General features: G+C 46.8%; 1 protein-coding gene across 2 annotated transcripts; it reads right to left on the reverse strand.

The window, feature by feature from the left end:
* Positions 1-1810: 1810 nt before the first annotated feature.
* LOC114704697 (protein CutA homolog) lies at positions 1811-17289 on the reverse strand. 2 transcript variants are annotated; one of them, XM_028886081.2, is made up of 6 exons: positions 17102-17289; positions 10182-10327; positions 9082-9141; positions 7885-7930; positions 7520-7569; positions 1811-3473 (listed from the first exon to the last, which is right to left on the reverse strand). In XM_028886081.2, exons 1-6 carry the CDS (start codon positions 17168-17170, stop codon positions 3371-3373), a joined length of 474 nt encoding a protein of 157 aa, XP_028741914.1. In that variant the 5' UTR covers positions 17171-17289; the 3' UTR covers positions 1811-3370. The 2 variants fall into 2 exon arrangements, with proteins under 2 accessions (XP_028741914.1, XP_037060403.1); XM_037204508.1 differs by having other exon boundaries at positions 16882-17289.

A 17289-nucleotide genomic window follows, 5' to 3' on the forward strand; every position in this document is an offset into this window, starting at 1 on the left:
TCTGTTCTTGGCTTCCTGGAGGCCAGACTAGGGATGGTGAGGCCAGCCCTCTGGCCACCCAGCCACCCCTGCATTCTCTGTACACACACACACACACCCTCTCAGCAGGGTTCCCACCCTTATTGCCCTTCAAGAATGCAGAATTGGAGTAACCGCAAACATTTACCCTTAGGATTTAGGAATAAACCAGACACAGTGGTGCACATGCTTGGGAGACAGAGACAAGGTCTACAAAGTGAGTTCAGGACAGCCAGGGCTGTTACACTGAAATACCCTGTCTTGAAAAACCAAAAGAGAGACAGAGAGGGGGGGAGGGAGGGAGGGAGGGAGGGAGAGAGAGAGAGAGAGAGAGAGAGAGAGAGAGAGAGAGAGAGAGAGAGAGAGAGAGAGAGAAGGAAGGAAGGAAAAAGAAAAGATTTAGGAATAAATTAGAATTCTCAGAAATTGCCCAAATCATGTTAGTCTTAAAATATTTTGTTCTTCATATTCCTTTCCTCATTATATTTACCTGAAAATTGTTGAGTAAAGAGGCATATTAAGTCTTTTTGTTAGTACTCCTATTAAAGAACTGTAGCCTGGAGGGTACCAGGGCACATCATTTGGATAGCATTCTAATGTCACAGCATTTGGGTGTATGAGCTGAACAGCACAGAAGATAACCGTGTGTCTGAATTCTACCCTCAGTGGTCCTTTTGCTTCCAAAGTTTATTTATTGGAACAACATTCTCGGAGTTTGTATAAAGCACACACTGTGTATATAAAATTATTTGTAAGGAAAACCCACCAATAGCAGCAGACTGGCTGCCATGGCAACAGCCCCAAGCAAGGCCCACAGATTGGATGTTGGTGGCCTCTCCTTATGCTCCTGCTAGGCTCCCTCTTCAGCTCAGCACTTGGATGTTACCTGCTTTTGTTCTCTACTTGATGAAAGTGGTTTGGTTTGGTTTTCTGTTTTGTTTTTGTTTGTTTTGTTTTTGAGATAAGGTCTTCCTAGTAGCTGGCCTTGAACTCAGGGTTGTTCTGCCTCAACCTCCCAAGGGACTATTGGCTCCGCCATCACATCCAGATGAAGGGATTCTTTTAACAGAGCTGTCTGTGTCCTTGTAAGATTTAGCTCTTAGAAGATAGACATGTTTTTCCTCATTTCCACAGTTGCCTTTTTTAGAGACTCTGGGAATCCTGAGAGCTGCTGGAAGGAACTTCCCACATGGAGACACTAGTCTAGGGCCAGCCTGCCTCCAACAGCCTCTTTGGGGACGACAACGTAGGATGGTGGTGGGTCGTTAAATTGCTCTGTCTTTATCCATGGTGTGGGTCGCACCCTCCAGGTCTATGGCAAGGAAGAAACAATACAATGGATGGACAAGTGTCAGGCTGACAGACAGATGTCTTAAAGACCAGTAACTTCTTCGAAGATGGCTAGAGTAGATTCTCTGGATCTGTGGCCTTGGGGACTGACTCACTTCTGAACAAAAAGCATTAGGAGTTTTAGGTTTAGAATCACATCCTCACTTTCCTCTTAAGTGGCTTAAGCCCTCTGGCCTCAGATTTCATCAGCAAAATGATAACAAATAAGCCTAACTTACAAGGACAAGATGGGAAGCTTCCTAAACAGTTCAGCAAGTACCCCTCTCTCCCGTTTGCTGTAGTCGGTAGCAGACAGGTCACCAGGAAAGTTTCTGTGATGCCATACAGAGCCCTGAGAATGAACTAATGAAGGCCACAGGTGTAAAAATCTCTTAAAGTTTAAGAAAATTCAAGAGAAAAATAGATATTTGGCCTATTTCAAAACTTAAAAGTAAATTCCATGTTATAGAGAAAGCTTTGTTTATTTAAACCCTTGAAACTGAAATGTCAACTTAGGAAATAATTCCCAAACCTTGTGCAAGAAACAAGATTCAGACACACTTCCGACCTCCGGCACCTCGTGATCCAGCCTGAAGAGAGGCTTTTCAGAGGAGTGACACTGGGTGGGAAGGACACATGAACCCGGGAACAGGGCACAGTGAGGTGCACTGAGACGGTGATCGGAACAGGAAGGAAGGAAGACCTAGAAAGTGGGCTTTGTCCTAGAAGCAACCCTGACGGTACACCGGAGTCCTGAGTACATCTTAAGTAGGGTCTTCAAGACTTGTAGATACCTCAGAACTGGGCTTTAAGACCAAGGACATCTCTGGTCCTCAGCCCTCAAAACTACCAGTGGAATTCTCTGGCCCTTTGGAAGGGCCTCAGTCCTGATCAGGTTCTCACAGATGGCCTGTGGAGACCCTTCAACATCTGCTATTTGGGGCACAAGGTGGGAGACACACAGCAGTTATTGGAACTAGGACCTGGTGCTACCTGATGTATGTAACAACACCCCGCCCCACAGAAGAAACCAGGACACCATAGCCGTCTGGATCCTGACTCCAACTCCCTACGGGTGCCCCCATCATGGAGTTACCTTGTGAGATTCATGGAGAGGGCCTGGTTCAACATCCCCCATGTCCATTGTTCCCTTCACCAGAGATCCTTGGGACAGGTGTAGAGAGCCCTCAGCATGGGATGAGAAACCGAGGCTAGACTGTAGTTCAGCATGCCTCCCTGTACGGAATTCTATGAAGTTTTCCTTGATACTGCATAAAATGGGGGAATCCACATACTTCTGCCACCTCCACTTGGGATGTGGATGGGGGCTACATTCCTCCAGAAGTTCAGAGGTTCCTCTGCCAGCCCTAGAAGCTCTGTACAGAAGATCTGAAAAACCTTGGCCCAGCAGGTTCCGAGGGCTGAGAACCTAGGTCTCCAGGGTCTTTGCATGTCTGTTAAGTCAAGACATTCTCAGCCCACGAGGCTGTGTGAAACCCTAATATTCCCCCAACCTGTATAGGCTCAAGAAGCCCCTTCCCAGCCTTACCTCTACAAGTTCAGGAGCAACAAAAGCCTCTCTAACAAGAAAATTCTGCTGACCCCTGAAACTCTATCACTACGATCCATCATTTTGAACAGAGGACATGTCAGTGTTTTTAGAAGACATTTATCCCACACACACCTAGGTGAGGAGAAGGCCCTCTGTCCCTACGAGAAGCAGAGGAGCAATTACACCCGGGGCACTTGTGGTAGGCCCAGTGCCCTCACTGTCACCTCCCCTCTGTCCCTGCATCCTCACCCTCACACCGTGCTCTGGGGACACAGGCTCCACTTTGTTCTCCCAGGCCTGCCTGGCCTTCACCCCCGGCCTTGAAATTCTCAGTCCATCAGTCAGCATGCACAGGTCACCTCTGCGCTGTCAGGAGCCCCCTAGGGAGGTGGAAGGAGGCCTGGCTGCCCTCCCCAGAGCACAGTCAAGAAAGGCCCGCCAGCCAGCCAGCAGCCTGCACGGCCTCTCTGCTTAGTTCTCCTTCATGGCCTCCTCAAGCCACTTTAAATAGCGAGCATCTCCTTGGTCCATGGGAATACTGAAGACCTCTGGGATTTCAAAAGGATGAGCCAACCTTTGGAAAGAAAGCAGAGCTCTAATGAGTGACTATGACATGATAAAACCCAACCCACGGGCTCTCTGGAGGCCCTACAAGCTGCTCCAGCTCACTGCTTAATGCCGTGGTCCAGTCTGCCTGAGCCTGTTTCCCATTCAACGGGTGCTGGGTTGGCTCCGTGCCCTTAGTGCAGTGGTCCTCAGCCTTCCCAGTGCTGCAGCCCTCTAACACAGCTCCTGATGCTGTGTGACCCCAACCATAACGTTATTTCATTGCTACTTCATAACTCTATGTTTGCTCCTGTTATGAATCTCAAGCCACAGGTTGAAAACTGCTGCTTTAGAATCTTAGACGTATGGGTTCAAATTCTGTGTCTGCCCTGATTAGTTCTGTGACTGTGGATAAGTCGTTTAATCTCTCTGAGGGGATATAAACACCTTTTTGGCTGGATTGCTGAGGACTAGCTGGGCCAGGCTGTCCAAAGCACTTAGCTAGTGACCAGCAGTGTGCACACTTCTATTCACACCCTTTTCACCTCCATCCACACACACACACACACACACACACACACGTCGCTGTGTCTTCCTGCCCCTTCTCCAAAGCCTATGAATTCCTTCCTACCTACAAAGTCCTCACTGCTCCTGCTGATCAACCAAAATCCCCTTTCTTTCTTTCTTTTTTTTTATTTTTTGAGACAGGGTTTCTCTGTGTAGCTTTGCGCCTTTCCTGGGACTCACTTGGTAGCCCAGGCTGGCCTCGAACTCACAGAGATCCTCCTGCCTCTGCCTCCCGAGTGCTGGGATTAAAGGCGTGTGCCAACACCGCCTGGCAAAATCCCCTTTCTTGAGCCTTAAGGCCAAACAATCCCTGACCTTCCTCCACGGGGCCCTGACGGCAAAGCCTGGCTCAGTCACCTTCCTCTGCTTAATTCACCTGACAGTGCACAATGCCAATTCTCTCCTCGTCAGTCTCTTGTGTGTCAGATGAGCATGATGCTTCTTTGCTTACTTTCTGGTCAATGGAGAGCCGTTGGGAAGTTCTCATGAGATAACATGCTTAACCAACCATAGTATTATATAAGTACTGTAGCATTTACAGCAAGTAGAATTGGTTTATTCAGAACCTGAAGACTATCAGTTTGATAATAATCTTATCTCATGAACACTGAGACCAGAACCTTCTTTTTATAAACAGACATAGAATTCAAAGAATCTGACATCTTAGCAGTAAGATGAACTTTGAAACACTTCATAGGTATACTTCATATATTCTAATATGTATAACAACCTGGTAGTTTGATACCCATTTTATAGATAGACAGATGAGGCAAAAATATGCTAATACAAGCACTATGGTACAACTATCAAGAGGAAGCCAGACTTCAACATTGTTGTTTGTTTGTTCTTTACTCTTTGGGGGGACCCACCACCCAACTCCCAAATAAATCACATGGAGGCTTTTCTTACTTATGAATGCTTGTCCTTAGCTTAGCTTGTTTCTTGCCAGCTTTCCTTAACTTATTCCATTTACCTTTTGCCTCTGGGTTTTTCCCATTCTCTTACTTCTGTAAATCTTACTCTTACCCTGTGGCTTGCTGTGTAGCTGGGTGGCTGGGTGGCTGGGTGGCTGGCCCCTGGAGTCCTCCTCCTATTCTGGCCACTTCTTTTCTCCCAGATTTCTCCTGTTTATCCTCTCTGCCTGCCAGCCCCGCCTATTTCTCTCTCCTGCCTCACTATTGGCCGTTCAGCTCTTCATTAGACGGTCAGTTGTTTTAGACAGGCACAGTAACACAGCTTCACATAGTTAAACGATTGCAACATAAACAAAAGTAACACAGCTTAAAATAATATTCTACAACACTTCAACATAAAAAGAAGCAGCACTCTGGAGTTCTCTCCTAACCCAGAAGCTGTCCCTCACAGGTTACAGTTTTAGTTCAACTAAGGTGCCTCATTCCCTCACCTCTGCTGATGTGGTAACAAAGGGGCCATCTCTGTGGTTAGAATTAAGACTCAGCGCCGGGCGGTGGTGGCGCACGCCTTTAATCCCAGCACTCGGGAGGCAGAGGCAGGCGGATCTCTGTGAGTTGGAGGCCAGCCTGGTCTACCAAGTGAGTTCCAGGAAAGGCGCAAAGCTACACAAAGAAACCCTGTCTCGAAAAACCAAAAAAAAAAAAAAAAAAAAGAATTAAGACTCAGCTACAGCTATATGGCCACAAAATCCTAGTTTCCTTGAGATGTGAAGGAAATGACTTTTATCATGCAGAGCAAGGGCTTGTAGCCCAGGCTGCACATTAGTCAACCTGGGATGCTACTTAACAACATACTTCACCTACAATCTGCCCTGCCTGCAAAATGTGCTGTAGTAATGTTGGTGCAGAACTTGTGTGAGTGGCCAACCCATGACTGGTCCAACTTGAGGCCCATGCCACAAGAGGGAGTCCACCCCAGACACTGCCTGGATGGCCAGGACCCAGAGGCAGGACAGCCCAGAGACCCAGGATAGAACTAAACAAGACTGGCAAAAAAAGTCAATGAAATGATTCCTAATGATATTCTGCTATATTCATAGATCGGTGCCTAGCCCAGTCATCATCAGAGAGGCTACATGCAGCAGCTGATGGGAGCAGATGCAGAGACCCACAGCCAAACAGTAGGAGGAGTTTTGGGAACCCCACAAAAGAGGGGGAGGAAGGATTGTAGGAGCCAGAGGGGTTGAGGACACTACAAGAAAACCCACAGAATCAACTAGGCAGGGCTTATAGGGCTCACAGGGATGGAAGCGGCAAACTTGGGCCCTATATGGGTCTGAGATAGGTCCTCTGCATATACATTATGGTTGTATAACTTGGTGTTCTTGTGGGACTTCCTAACATTGGGAGAGTGGGTGTCTCTGACTCTTTTGCCTGCACTTGGGACCCTTTTTCCTCCTACTGGGTTGCCTCATCCAGCCTTGATATATAAGGGTTTGTGTCTAGTCTTGTAATTTGTTATGCCATGTTTGGTTGATATCCCTGGGAGGCCTGCTCTTTTTTTGAAGGGAAATGGAGAAGTGGATCTGGGGGAGAGAGGAAGTTGGGGTGGAGAGGACTGGGAAAAGTGGAAGGAGAGAAAATGTGGTTGGGATGTAAAGTATGACAGAAGAATAAAATAATAATGATGATGATGCATTTGATCCCCACACAGTCAAACCAAATTGGAATCTATGAGGCAGTACTTATGTTGGACATTTGAAAAGTATCTCCAAGTGTTCTAACACATGGCCAGCACTGAGGCCACTGGTTAGACCAGTGCTTCAAGTGGTAATGTGGACAAGAATCACTAGGTATGATTATTGGAATGCAGTTCCAGTCGGTAGGTCTGAAGTGACATAAGATCCCATCTCCAATACTGGAGATAGAAGGGGACAGCTCCCTTCTTGCCACTGAGAGGATTATTTGCAAGCAAAAATTCTAAATTTTGAATCCTTGAACTTATCAGTAAACTCAAAACCTTCCCTAGCAGTTATCTTATGAAGTCACAATTTGCAAAATATGAATAATGCCATTTTCTCCTTAACTTCTTGGTTTTGGAAAAATATGACTACTTTTTGTAAAAATATGGTATCTGTGTTATTAATATATAATAGCTTTATTGTTAAGTAAGCTAAAAACAGTTTTCAAAATCCTTAGCAATTATGACTGAAAAGGTTAACTTTCATGGACTTCACCAAAGTCTTAGAGACCTCAGAGGTAAAGAGACCTCTCTTTGTGAACCACTGAGACTCAAAGTGTGAGCTTTGGGACTGCATTACTGGGAACAAGCTAGAAATTAACCCATGATGTTTTTGTGAGTCTGAATAATATTTTTAAATTTTGAAAAGACCCTGAGACCAATGTTTGAATCCACCAGTGTAAACCATCTCACTCTATTCGCTGTTGTCCAGAAGGAGAACTTGAGAGAAAGAAGAACAAGGAGTCTCCTGGGAGGCAGTGGCTAACGCCCAGCACTCCCACTTCCCAGGTTCCTTCTCTCAGCATCCAGAGCATCCTGGCCTGGTCCTGAGGAATGAGTGAGAAGCCTTACCTCATGTAGGTGGACAGCCTGGAGACCTTGGAAGTCTTTGTCTTTATTAGCTGTGACAGGAGTAAAATTAATCAGCAACTTGGGACCCGAACCCCAGCTCCACCCTCCGTTCATTTGGAATTTAGCATTCCTCCCGGTCACCAGACCAGGTCACTCACTTGCTAAGGAACCTCAGACATCTTAGGTGGGGTAAGGGCCTCAATCAGTTGATCAGCGCTAATTTTTTCTTCTGTGGGGATTGAACTTAAGAAGTCATGACTGAGCTATACCCCAGCCTCATTGCTAATTTCTAATTAGAATCTGGAAAATGGCCCTGATGTCACTATTGTCCTATTAAAACTTCCTCTGCCCCTATCCTCACTTACCAACAAGATCTCAGTGGATTCTTCTATTTTTCCCTTCCAAAAGTACCTAGAGAAGAGAACAAAATCAAGTTGTCACAGTCACAAGAGGAGTCTGGCAAATTGTCAAGCCTGCCCAAGGAGGTAAATTACTGAAGAGGAGACTTTACAATCTTCCCCCAACCCATTGTGCTGGCACAAGCTAGAGTCATCAGAGACGAGGGAGCCTCACCAGAGAAAATGCCTCCGTAAAACTGGGCTGCAGGCAAGCCTGTAGGGCATTTTCTTAATTAGTGACTGATGTGGAAGGGCCCAGCCCACTGTGGGTGGTGCCATCCCTGGGCAGGTGGCCCTGGGTTCTATAAGAAAGCAGGCTGAGCAAGCCAGGAAGCAGCACCCTCCATGGCCTCTGCCTCAGCTCCTGCCTCCAGGTTCCTGCCTGTTTGAGTTCCTGTCCTGACTTCCTTTGACAGTGATATGGAAGTGTAAGACAGATAAACATTTTCTTACCCAATTTGCTTTTTGGACATGATGTTCCATTGCAGCAATAGAAACCCTAACTAAGACACCCATAAAAGAAGTCTAAGGTGGTCAAGGCCCCACAGGTCAATTTGTCCAGCCACTCTAACAAATACATTTAGCACCTACCAGTGCATTCCTGAAGGTTAGTGCTTGAAGATGGCTTCCTGACTTAAGATTTCACACGAGGTCTCCTTCCTTCCTACCTTCCTTTTTCCTTCCCTCTCTTCTTCCCTCCACTAGCCCTCCCTCCATCCTTCTCGTCTCTTCCCTTTTTGTTATGCTGGAGAGCAAACCCAAGGCCTTATGCATGCTAGGCAAGCACTCTGTCACTGAGCTACATTCATAAGCCTCTGGAGAACATTCTAAAGATTCAGAAACTTAGGCCTCAGCCTCAGAGAGACTAATTCAACATGCTCAGAGATCAAAAGTAAAGCCAAGTTAGGGAGCCACACTCAAGACGATGTGAGCAGTTGAGCAAACAGCATGACTTTTCCCTCCTTTCTCTATATACCACATTTTTTTCTCTCCTTAGGTGACATAAATTGATAATAAACATAATCTCTGAATGCAGTTGCCTGTGAAGTGCTGATTAAATGCCACTGAAACATTGACAGTTGACCATTTGCTCCATGCTCTCTATCATCCAGGACCTCACCTTAACACTCCCAACCCCCTTCCACTGGCCTTGGCAAAACTCACAGTGAGGATGTCTTAGGCAAGATGTTCACAGAAGCTGCCAACTTCTTATCCAGTATGGCCCTAGAGCAAAGAGAGTGGGTGACCACTGGAGCATGTCCAAGGTTTTAAGAGAAGGGATGGGAATTTCTGAGAATATCTAAGTAACTAATCATTTAGGATGTCCTTCCCCTGCTCTGCTTTATGTATGGCCTGAGAATTCTTTTTTGTTTTGTTTTGTTTTGTTTTTTGAGACAGGGTTTCTCTGTGTAGTTTTGGTGCCTGTCCTGGATCTCACTCTGTAAACCAGGCTGTCCTCGAACTCACGGAGATCCACCTGGCTCTGCCTCCCGATTGCTGGGATTAAAGGCATGTGCCACCACCGCCCAGCTGAGAATTCTTATGTTGGAAACCTAACCCTGAAAGTTTTATATTAATGAAGTTGTAGCTGAGGATCTTGGCAAGTAATTAATGAAGTAAAAATGTGGGAAGTGGAGCTGCCACGCTCTTCACTTAGACACAGGGACTATACACTGTTACCAAGACCCAAAACTGAAGCACTAGCAGCACAATGTGCTTAAATTGAACCCAGCAAAGCCGTGGAGGGTTTAAATTGTCCCATGTAGACTTTCACAGTTTTTCGTTTGTTTGTTTTTGTTTTTTTGAGATAGGGTTTCTCTGTGTAGCTTTGCACCTTTTCTGGGATTCACTTGGTAGCCCAGGCTGGCCTCGAACTCACAGAGATCCGCCTGGCTCTGCCTCCCGAATGCTGGGATTAAAGGCATGCGCCACCACCGCCCGGCTGACTTTCACAGTTCTTTTAAGGCCTCAAACAACCACCTATCTCTGTGGGTCTCATATTCCTTTTCTGCCCCATCAATTACTTAACTTCTCTACCATAGTGAAGGACCAGCCCTGGGATCATTCTGAGAAAGATCAGTCCTGGATCACTCTGAGCAGGATCATCCAATGGGTTCCTCTTCCCACCCCAAGCAGAAAGTATGGAGTTAATCTGTAGATATAAAGGGCTGCCAAAAGCAAGAGAAGGGCTACAACGTGGCCCTTAGGGAGTACCTGCTAGCTTCCCACGCATTTTGGGACATCACTTAGCCCCTGCACTGTACCTGGCAACATCTCGAGCAATTTGCTCATTGGGATAGTTGACAAAAACGATGGAGTAAGTGCCAGAGACATAGCTCCTAGTGAGGGAGGAGTGGAACCAGAGGCTAATGGTCCTGAGCATAGGATACATCAGAACAGCTGTCAGGATCTACACAGCAGAAAAGAAAAACAGGTCAATGACTCCCGGCTCCACCAGACTGGAATCATTTTGTCAGCCCCATCCACAAAGCAATTCCTGAGCTCTGTATTTTGCTTTACTGCTTAGATTGTTCATGCCCAGGGTCTGGGAAGCTAGCTCAGTCGGTAAACTGCTTGCCAAGTGGGCTTGAGGACCAAAGTTAGATTCCCACAAGCCACAGAACAAACCTGGATTCGGTGGTCCATAATCTGAGAACTGAAGATGCACAGACTGGCAGATCCCTGGAGCTCATGGGACAGTCAGCAAACTCGGCAAGTTCTAGGCCAATGGCAGACCCTACTGCACACCTTCCCCCCAAAAGAAACAAGGTTGAGAGCACTGAATGCTCTTTCAGAGGACTTGGGTTCAATTCCCAACACTCACACAGTGGCTCACAACCCAAGTTCCAGGGGATCTGACATCCTCTTCTGGCTTCTTGCACATACATGGTGCGAGCAAAACACCCATACACATTAAGTAAATAAATAACAAGATGACTGGATCCCAGAGAACAATACGCCAAGGTTGACCTCTGGCACCCATATACACACGTTTACCCACACATACACAAAGCGCTCATGCCTAGATGTTTTCCTCTGCATTTTGTAGCTAAGGGGAAAAAATGGAGGATCACAAATCAATAGGGCAAAGAACTTTCTCAAAACCATAGCTTTAAATGTTGAAGCCAGAATTTGGACTCAAGTCTGGATGATTTCAAATCCATTTTTTATTACACGAAACCGGTACTGCAGGTAATTGTAGCTGTCCCTCCCAGAAGAGCTAACATCCTGTGAAGGTGATTTTGAATGGTAAGCATTTACCTCCCCTAATGTTTCAGTGAATAATTTCACTTGCATTCATTTATCTGTACCAGGTGTCGTGCATAGCTTAATGCAAACACACCAGCTTTAAAATTATGCAACACACTGGGATTCTCCTTGGGGCGGAGCACAAGCAGACTTTGTTGAGAAGATGCTCTCTGTATTGGTTACTTGGCTTCCACGTGGTGTATGTAGCTGGGGAAGCAGGGCAAGAGGCAGTGCTGTGGCCTGGGGTAGTTATCTTGCCGAGAGGCAGAGACCAGGCAGAGGCTGGCCAGGCGCTAACCCATAAGGCCCATTCCCAGCAGCCAACTTCCTCTAGTTAACAGCCTTTTCCTGAAAGTTTCACAGTCTCCAAAGCTGGGAAATGTGTTCAAACACATGAGCCTACTGAGGACATTTCGTATCCAACCCAGCATAGTCTGTATCTGCCCCCATAGGTTCATGGCCATCTCACAATGCAAGTATGTAGTGGGTAGCCGGTCCAGCTTTGACCTAGAAGTGCCACTTCCATTGAGGCTTCCATAACTGTCACGTAGGCGGAGCCAAGAGAGGACCCCTGAAGACCCGAGATCCGGATAGGCCGGCTCTCTTGGTTCCTGGATCCTGGACGCTGGACGCTGGAGGTAGACTGAGCAGAGTTCTCCAGAGAACACCGCTGGACTGTGCTACGCCTTTCCCAGACCCTGTTACCTATCCCTCCACTTGTGAGTTACCCCACAAAATAAACCTCCTTTTTAACTACATGGAGTTGCCTTAATATTTAAACCAATACAAATATATTCAATTTATCTTAAAAAGTCCTCATAGTCTTACAGTTCTGCAGAAGTTCAAAGTCAGGAGACTCAAGGCTGTCTCCTATCTGTGAACCCCTATAATTAAAAAATGCATATAGTACCCTAGTGCGAGCATTCTCTTCCCAAAGGGAAGAATAGGGGCTCAGCATGGGAAACTGAGCCAAAGCATGACCAAAACCCAGTGGGCAGACACAGACCCTGCAGGGAAGAGTTCGGTACTGCAGAGGGCTTGGTTACCTGCCCCTCCAGCTCTGTCCCAAGTGGTGTGTGTGGTCTGGTCAGCTCCACTAGTGCCTACAACTTTCCTCAGTAAATGTCCCATATTTCTGGCATCCCCAATAGCCTGTGGTTGCCACTGCGATGGAGGTTTCACCTTCCCACAGCCCGCTCATGAGCCCCATCAATGGACTCTGCCCCTGACCATGTGTGTCCTGGTTTCACAGCTTTGTGCACGCTCGATGCATGCCTCCATGACCCTGTAACTCTTGCACTTTACATGGCTGTGAGTAAAGCCAGGTTCCGCTGCCAGCTCACATGCAGCCTTTCCCACTTAGACCACAGGTGCCGTGTTCTCCGTGTGCCTTCGAGGTTAAGCCTGGAAAACCACTACCCTGAACAGCCTGTTCCAGCCAGGCACTCTCTGTTCCAGCACTCTCTTTTCAAATGAATTTGAAAGGGAGCTTTCCACCCACAGGGTTTTGCCCTTAAGGCACCTTTCCTAATGCCCCAGCAGTTAAGTCCTGGTTTCTTCTGAGGGCCGGACTGTTAACAAGTACAACTGCTTTCTCCATGCCGGCTGACCCCGAACTTCAGGTTCAATGGGCTTCTTTGTTTATCCCAGTAGAGTCTTGTTCCACTCTGGGACCTCAGAAGCAGAGTCACTCTGGTCCCCTGAGCTGCCTCCACAGTGATCCACAGGCTCTATATACATCAGTCTAGGGGGTCTCTAGCCCACAACTCCAAATCATTTCAGATTCCTCCCACAAACCAGTTCCAGAGGCATAAGGAACAATAGAATCAGGCTTATCACCCCGACAGCCCTGACTGTCAGCACCAATTTTCTTTATTAGTTACTCTTGACATTGTTTTAACCAGATACCTGACAAGAAGCAAATTAAGAGAGGCGAAATGCATGTGGCCTTAGTTTAAGGGAATCGAGTCAGGCTGGGGAGCCGGCTCACTGGGTAATGTGATTGTTGTACAAGCATGAAGACTGAGTTTGGATCCCCAGCACCCAGGCGAAAAGCCAGGCATGCCAGCACACGCTTGTAAGCTCAGTGCTAGGAGGCAGACAAGAGACTCCCAGGGGCTCACTGGACAGCAGTCCAGCCAGACAATTAGTTCCAGGGTCAGTGAGAGACCCTACCTCAGAGAGGTAAAGGAGGGAGCAACAGTGGCAGACGCTCAACACTGACCTGCACAGATGTGTGTGCAGTTGCACAGACACATGGACACACACATATAAACCCTTAAAAATCAGAACTTTTAAAACAAACAAAGTAGTAGTCCACCGTGGTGAAGGCAGTGTGTGGAAGCTGGCTGTTCACATTTTGCCATATCAGGAAGCAGGGCCTGGAGAGGCCAAATTGTAAGCATCAAGGCCCACCTCCAGTGACCTACTTTCTCTGTCCCTTCAAACCATACCACTAGCTGGGCACCAAGTATTTAAACACATGAGCCCATGGCAAACATTCAAACCATAACACCATTTGGATCAGATCTGAAATAGTAAGTCAGGTTATTGATGGGGGCACCACGCACGGCACTGAGCCAACTCAAGGGTGCAGAGTGCCTTGTTTACGTGGGTCTGTCTCCCTGTGTGGCTGGGGAGAAGATCAGGAGGCAACCAAGCCAGCTAGGATTACGAAGAAAGGGGTCAAGCTGGAGAGCATGGGTCTGGATTCAGGTCGCAGCTATGCTGGTGGTTTTAAGTAGGACAGTGACAATATGGTCAATCAGAGTGGAAGCATGAACAGGCAAGGAATGGAGACTGGCCAGGGAGCAGCCTACTTAGAAAGTCATTTTACTGGCTCAGAAAAAAAGACATCAAGATTCTGAGCCACGTGTCAGCAACCATGGGAGAAAACATCTGAGTTACTGTTTTCTTATTATCTTAATGACAAGACATTTGAGAGGAAAGGACCTTCCATTCCAGCATCAGTATAGCATCATTAAAAGGACAGTGGCAGCCCAGAGTCATGCTTTCTTCTAGTCACCCTCTGTTCTCCTCCATCTGACTGTTGAAACAACAAACCCAAGAAACTAGAATTCTCCTCTCCTCAGGATGCTCATGCTAGGAGAAGAAAAAGGCTGTACTTGACACCAACAAGAGAGGGATTTTGCCTCCCGGAAGTAGATTTCACATACTGCTGACAGTCTGCTGGACCACCCTGTTGGAGACCAGCCCCCAGACAATGATGGGTGGTGAGTCACCTTGACCTGGACAGCCTACATGTGCAGATCCCTGGCTCTTTAAATCTCGCTTCACAATGAGGATGGACGTGGTAGGATCACTGGGTCTCTTCACCCTCTTCCCAATGTGGATCGATATTTTTTTTGCTTTTCACTATTTGACTGTTTGAATTGACATGTCACTGGCAGCTAGGGCACAGGTTGTGACTCCCGAGTTCCCTGCCCTGAGACTTGAGCACAATTGTAAACAAAAGGAACACTTATCCAGGGGAGGTTGACCCACAGAAAAGGAATCAAGACCCTGACGGCTGAGGTTGACGGTACCGGAAAGGAAGGAGGCGCATGTCTGTTCCTCAGCTGGAACAGCTAAGGAAGCTCTGGGATATTTCAGCCAGCAGGTGTGGTGAGGACACCAGGCTGAAATACAAACTCACACTGAGTGCCCTGGAAGCATGAGATGAGCTCACAGCCAAAATACTAAGAGGCAAGAGACCACGCAGTGTTACCTAAGGCAGCCCCCAGCTCAAAGTAACCAGAGGCACAGGGTACAAACTCAAGCCGGGTGGTTTCTGTCCTCCAGGGGACTTAGCAATGTCTGGGGACAGCTGTGACTCACGACAGGGAAGGGGATGCCATTGCCGTCTAACAGAGGGGATCGGAACTGCCTCACACGGAAATACACTGTAGCTGCTGTCGCCTTGGCCATTGGACAGGAACTCTTCACTCCCATTTATTTCTGTTTTCAGCACCTTGGCACTCTAGGCAGTGAAAATTATTTGTGGACATTAAGTATCATAAGCACAAAAAGATCAGTGTGGACCCAATAATGAATGGCAGGTTAGAAAATGACTTATATGAATGTAAAATTGATTTTTATTCATATTCCCTGACAGAAACATTCACTATATTGAAGGAAGCTGTAGTCACCACTGTCAATGCCATACCACTCACTATAATGGGAAAACTCTGACTAGTGTGTGTTGTGTGTGTACATGTGCATATGTGTGCAGAACACTGTGCTTGTGAAGGCCAGAGGGTGTCTCCCTCAGTTGCTTTCCACCTTTTAAAAAATTATTCTTTTGAAATTAAAATACAATAATGTCATTCCTTTTCCCTTTCCTCCCTCCAACCCCTCCCACTTCCCCTCCTTTCCTTTGTTATTATTGCACACATATATGAACACACACACACATATATGTATATATACATATATATATACAATCTGTTCAATATCTAGTGTTACATATAGATGGATGGATGGATAGATGATAGGTAGATAGATAGATAGATAGATAGATAGATAGATAGATAGATAGATCATTTCAGGGCTGACCACTTGGTAATGGATAATCGGGCTCTTCTCTGGGGAAGACTTCTGCTCTCAGAATTCCTCAGCCGCCTGCAGTTCTTTGTCTGGGGTCCATTTTGGTTTTGAGACAGGGTCTCTCACTGAACCTGGAGCTCACTGACTCAGCTAGGCTGGCTAGTCAATGAGCTCCAGGGGTCTACCTGTCCCCACCATCCCTAGTGCTGAGGTCACAGATGTGTGCTGCTGTGCCTGGTTCTTCTTTACCAGTGGCTGGAGATCGGAATGAGGTTCACAGCAAGCTCCTTACTGACTAATGCATCTCCCCAAACTTAAGTTTTAAAGAAATATCTTCACATTATAAAGTTTTATTATTTTATATCTTTTGTATCTTTACTATACATTTTTTCTAATTTTACACTTATATGAAATATTTTATGTATTCATTCAGTTATTTATTTGATCCAGCCATTCTCCCTTTTTATTCTTTTCTTTCCTTCTTTTCTTTTTCTTTTTTCTTTTTTTTTCTTTTCTTTTTTTGAGATAGAGTCTTGCTATGTATCCTTGGATGGCCTAAACTCATTATGTAGTCCAGGTAAGCCTCAAACTTGCAGGGATCCCCCTGCCTCAGCCTCCTGAGTGTTAGGATTCCAGAAGTACACCACCATGCCAGTCTCCTTTCTTGGTGTCCTGAAGTATCTATGTGGCCTTGAAGAGGTTAGTGGGCTTCACAAGCCTGTGATGAGGCCGAGGAAGCCTCACCCAACCCAGTGGATTAAACTTCTACGGAATCTGTAAATACCTTGACATCAACACAACATTCAGCTTATATGTTTTCCTGGCTACAAATCTGGAACTTAAACAAAACAAAAACCCTCAAAGAGATTTACAGCAGTTTTTGAAAATGAGGAATGATGTCCAGCGAAGGGGAGCAATCACTCCAAATGAGTACACAGCGTGGTGTGGAACCCGGGCGTGGTGTGGAACCCGGCCCGGGACTCTGCCAGCCCTGCCCGCCCCCCCTTTGCAGCCCCTCTGCTGTCACATCTTGCATTAACTTTCTAAGGCGCTTCGGAGCCGAGCAAAGAGCAGGAAAGCAAGGGCAATAACCAAAGACCCTATCAAAGGGCTTAGGAGAGAATGTGCCAGAAAACACTCCTTCCCTCACAGTAACACAACCCCACTTACCCCCACAAGGCAGACATGAAAGGGTGCTGGTAACCCTGAAATGCTGGACAGCTTCCAGGATGGTAAGGACTTCAAAGGATCTCAACTCTTCTCCTGCAAGCCTGCCCACCGCTCAAAACCCCAAGAGCAGCTACGAGAAATACCTTCCTTCATTTCTTCTCCCTCAGCCCCAGGTAGAGGCTTCAGGCAGGAGGACAGTGTTAAAAACTGGGGCACTCACCAGGAGGCATGTAAGGACAAATAGCCTGAAGGAGCCTGGTGGAGGGCACCGTGATTCCGGCCTGTCCATGGTGTTGCTGGGGATTTTGCACCAGACAGTAACTGGACTACAGCCCTAGGTAGAGTGTCGCTGATAGGTGGACCTGAGGGCCTTAACTGCAGCCTCCTCCACCCCCACACACCTTTTTC

Source organism: Peromyscus leucopus, chromosome 4 (assembly GCF_004664715.2).
Source record: "Peromyscus leucopus breed LL Stock chromosome 4, UCI_PerLeu_2.1, whole genome shotgun sequence".
NCBI classification, from domain to species: domain Eukaryota; kingdom Metazoa; phylum Chordata; class Mammalia; order Rodentia; family Cricetidae; genus Peromyscus; species Peromyscus leucopus.

Bases quoted from the DNA above. Each gene is read 5' to 3' on its own strand.
- LOC114704697 (XM_028886081.2), bottom strand. From the start codon at position 17,170: ATGGACAGGCCGGAATCACGGTGCCCTCCACCAGGCTCCTTCAGGCTA. The intron at 7,931-9,081 runs GTGAGTTTTGCC...TCTCTTCTCTAG, and splicing joins TTGCCTAAGACATCCTCACT to GTACTTTTGGAAGGGAAAAA. The intron at 7,570-7,884 runs GTAAGTGAGGAT...CTCCTGTCACAG, and splicing joins AATCCACTGAGATCTTGTTG to CTAATAAAGACAAAGACTTC.